The sequence below is a fragment of the Boleophthalmus pectinirostris genome, unplaced genomic scaffold (assembly GCF_026225935.1).
Source record: "Boleophthalmus pectinirostris isolate CB_2022bp ecotype Guang Dong unplaced genomic scaffold, ASM2622593v1 HiC_scaffold_21, whole genome shotgun sequence".
NCBI lineage: Eukaryota > Metazoa > Chordata > Actinopteri > Gobiiformes > Gobiidae > Boleophthalmus > Boleophthalmus pectinirostris.
The window spans coordinates 38885573-38890572 of record NW_026571175.1 but is presented as its reverse complement, the minus strand read 5'-3'; the positions used below and the strand labels follow the sequence as shown (position 1 = coordinate 38890572).

General features: G+C 44.4%; 1 protein-coding gene across 1 annotated transcript in view; it reads left to right on the top strand.

Moving 5' to 3' along the window:
• Positions 1–5000, top strand: part of rnmt (RNA (guanine-7-) methyltransferase) — a 10977-nt gene that overhangs the window by 355 nt on the left and 5622 nt on the right. Inside the window, exons 2-4 of the mRNA XM_055157504.1 lie at positions 49–215; positions 1037–1166; positions 3167–3292. Coding sequence (XP_055013479.1) covers positions 72–215; positions 1037–1166; positions 3167–3292 — 400 coding nt within the window. The 5' untranslated portion in view covers positions 49–71. The remainder of the gene's footprint in view (positions 1–48; positions 216–1036; positions 1167–3166; positions 3293–5000) is intronic.

The following is a 5000-nucleotide window of genomic DNA, read 5'->3' as shown; positions in this document are numbered from 1 at the left end:
TTTTTTTGTATAGTCTTGTCCTATTTTATATTTGTGTTGTTCCTACAGCGTGATTGTAACTTTTTTTTACAATGGAACCGAACTCCGAGTCCAGACCGGAGTCCAGACCAGAGTCCAGACCAGAGTCCAGACCAGAGTCCAGACCAGAGTCCAGACCAGAGTCCAGACCGAAGAGGAAACTGGAGGAGGATGAGGAGAGTCTGAGTAAGAGGAAGGTCAGTGAATTAAGTTTATTTAAAGAGCGTCTCCCATGTTCTTGTCCTAATGTTCCTCATAAAACCACATCTCCCCTGGCCCTATCCAGCCTGTACGAGGCCCCGCCCACAAACCCACGTCCCCCATTCTTCCACTGTACGAGGCCCCGCCCACAAACCCACGTCCCCCAGGCTCCCACTGTACGAGGCTCCGCCCACAAGCCCACATCCCCCATGCTCCCACTGTACGAGGCTCCGCCCACAAGCCCACGTCCCTCATGCTCCCACAGTACGAGGCTGTACGAGTCTCCGCCCTCATGCTCCCACAGTACGAGTCTCCGCCCTCATGCTCCCACAGTACGAGTCTCCGCCCTCATGCTCCCACAGTACGAGTGTGTACGAGTCTCCACCCTCATGCTCCCACATGACAATTCTCCATAAAAACACAAAAACACACAGCGACTGGACAAACCTGATGATGCAGGAGTTTCATTACTGTGACACTCTGAAGGGGGGGGGACTCAGCACAGAGAGCAAAGAGACAAAAGAGAAATGTATAAAACATGTTTTGGCAAATACAGAATTTTCAAAATAATAAAAAGAACAAAGTGATTTAAATATGTGACGTGTTACAGTTAATGCCCCTCGGAGTTTAATGCCCCTCGGAGTTTAATGCCCCTCGGAGTTTAATGCCCCTCAGAGTTTAATGCCCCTCAGAGTTTAATGCCCTCGGAGTTTAATGCCCCTCAGAGTTTAATGCCCCTCGGAGTTTAATGCCCCTCAGAGTTTAATGCCCCTCAGAGCTTAATGCCCCTCTTTATTGCCCCTGGGGGTTGTTCCAGGCGGGGGACCACAGCTCTGAAGTGGCCGATCATTACAACCGTCTGCAGGAGGTGGGTCTGCAGCTGCGCAGCCAGAGCCGCATCGTCCACATGAGGAACTTCAACAACTGGGTCAAGAGTGTGCTCATCGGTACACAACTACTACACACAGACGCACAACACACACAGACGCACAACAACGCACAACAACCACACACACACACAACGGCACAACAACACACACACACAACGCACAACAACACACACACACACAACACAACACACACAGACGCACAACAACCACAGACAACACACAGACGCACAACAACACACAACAACACACACACACAACAACAACCACACACAGACGCCACAACACAACACACGCACACAGACGCACAACAACACACACAGACGCACACCACACACAGACGCACACAGACACACACAACAACGCACAACAACACACACACACAACAGACACAACAACACACACAGACGCACAACACACACACAACACACACACTACACCACACAGACGCACAACAAACACACAGACACAGACGCACAAACCAACAACACACACAACAACCACACAAAGACAACAACACAGACAACAACACACCCCAGACGCACACACACACAGACGCACACAACACAACACACAGACGCACAACAACCACAACACACAACAACCACAACAGACACAACACACACACACACACAGCCAACCCCAAACACACACAACACAACAACCAACCCCACACACACACAGACGCACAACAGACTGCACAACACACACAGACGCACAACACACACACAACACACACACAACCACAACACACGCAGACGACAACACCACACACACACAACACACACACACAACAGACGCACAACAACCACAACAACCACAACACAGACGCACAACCCACAACACAACACAACGACACACGCACAACCACCACAGACAGACGCACAACAACCACAGAACACAGACGCACAACACCACACACACACACAACCACACACAGACGCACAACAACCACACACACAACACACAACCACACAACCACACACAGACGCACAACAACCACACACAGACAACCACACACACACAACACGCACGCACAACAACACACCCAACACACAACAGACAGACAGACAACACAACAACAACCCAACCACACAGACGCACAACAACCCACACAGACGCACAACAACACACACCAACACACACAGAGCACAACCCACAGACGCACACACACACACACACACCACAGCACAACACACACAAACACACACACCACACACAACGCACAACACACACAGTCGACAACAACCACAGACAGACGCACAACAACCCACCAACCACACACTACCACCCACAGACGCACAACAACACACACAGACGCACAACCACAGACAGCACAACAACCACACACAGACCACAACTCACCAAACACAAACAGACAGACCACAACAACCACACACAGACGCACAACTACCACACACAACAGACGCACAACAACCACACACAGACGCACAACAACCACAGACAGACGCACAACAACACGACACACAGACACACAGAACGCACGACAACACACACAAAACACACACAGATGCACACAACACACACAGCGCACACACAACACCACACAACAACAACACACAGATTGCACAACTACCACCACACACACGCACAACAACCACAGACAGACGCACACAACCACCCACGCACAACAACACAACACACGCAACAACCACACACAGATGCACAACAACACACACAGACGCACAACACCCGCACACAACACACACAGACGCACAACAACACACACAGACGCACAACAACAACACACACGACCACAACCACACACACACACACCGCACAACAACACACAACACACAAACACACACAACAACACACACAACAACACACACAGATGCACAACAACCACAGACGCACAACTACCACACACACAGACGCACAACACACACAGACGCACAACAACCACAGACGCACAACAACACACACACACAGACGCACAACATACACAGACGCACAACAACACAAACACACACACACACACAACACACACACAACACACACACAACACACACTGGGTGAAGTCTGTGTTGTTTGTACAGGGGAGATCCTGGACCAGTTGAGGAGGTCCAGACCTGGTCCAGTTCGAGTCCTGGACTTGGGTTGTGGTAAAGGAGGAGATTTACTGAAGTGGAGACGAGGCAACATCAGCCACCTGGTTTGTACAGGTACTACTACTACTACTATTACTACTATTACTACTACTACCACTACTATTACTAGTATTACTACTACTACTACTACTACTACTACTATTACTACTACTACTACTATTACTACTATTACTACTACTACTACTACTCTACTACTACTACTACTTTACTACTACCGATACTATTACTACTATTACTACTATTACTACTACTACTACTACTATTACTACTAACTACTATACTACTCCTACTATACACTACTACTACTATGCTACTACTGCTATTACTAATTACTACTACTACTACTACTACTAACTACTACTCTACTACTACTACTATTACTACTACACTACTATTACTACTATTTACTTACTACGACTACTACTCATTACTACTACCACTACTATTACTACTAACCACTACTATTACTACACCTATTACTACTACTACCACTACTTAATTACTACTATTACTTACTACTACTACTAGCGTACTACTACTACTACTATACTGTTACTAACTACTAATACTGTCTACTACTCCTACTAACTGTTACTACTACTTACTATTACTACTACCCCTACTACTCACTACTAACTTTCATTACTACTTACTAACTACTACTACTACTACTACTATTACTAATTATAACTACTCGCTACTACTACTACTGCTTGCCTACTAACTACTACTGTCTGCTACTACTACTAGCAACTAACTACTACTACTAACTGCTGCTGCTGCTGCTCTTACTATACACTATCAATACTACTACTACATCTACTTACTACTACTAACTACTACTATACTCACTACTACTGCCCTATACTACTACTACTACACCTACCTTACTGCTACTGCTACATACTATCTACTACTCGCCTCGCCCTCGCCTGCTACTACTACTCATTTCATCACTCTATATATACACTATTACTACTAACTATTACTACTATTACTACTAACTACTACTACATTACTACTAACTACTACTATATTACTACTATTACTTACTTTACTACTATTACTACTATTACACTATTACTACTACTACTATTAACTCACTACTATTAATACTACTACTACTACTATTACTACTAATTACTACTACTACACTATACTACAACTACTACTAACTACTATTACTATACACTACTACTACTACTACTACTACTATACAACTACTACATTTACTACTACAAAAAACTTAACTTACCCTAAAAAAAACTTAACTACTACTCTAACTACATACTACTACTACTATAGACTACAGTATAACTAATACTAACTACAGTACTACTCACTACTACAGTACTACACTAACTATCACTACTACTACTACACTACTACTACTACTACTCACTACTACAGTACTACTACTACCACTACTACTAGTACTACTACTACTACACTACTACTACTACTACTACTACTACTACTACTACTACTACTACTACTGACTACTACTGACTACTACTATACTACTACTACTACTAACTACTGACACTGCTACACTACTGCTACTACTACTACTACTAACTACTAACTACTACTACTACTACTACTACTTACTACACTTACTACTACTTACTACTACTAACTACTACTACACTACTACTACTACTCTCTACTACTACTACTCTACTACTTACCTACTACACTACTACTACTACTACTACTACTACAGCTACTACTGCTACTACTACTAACTACACTACACTAC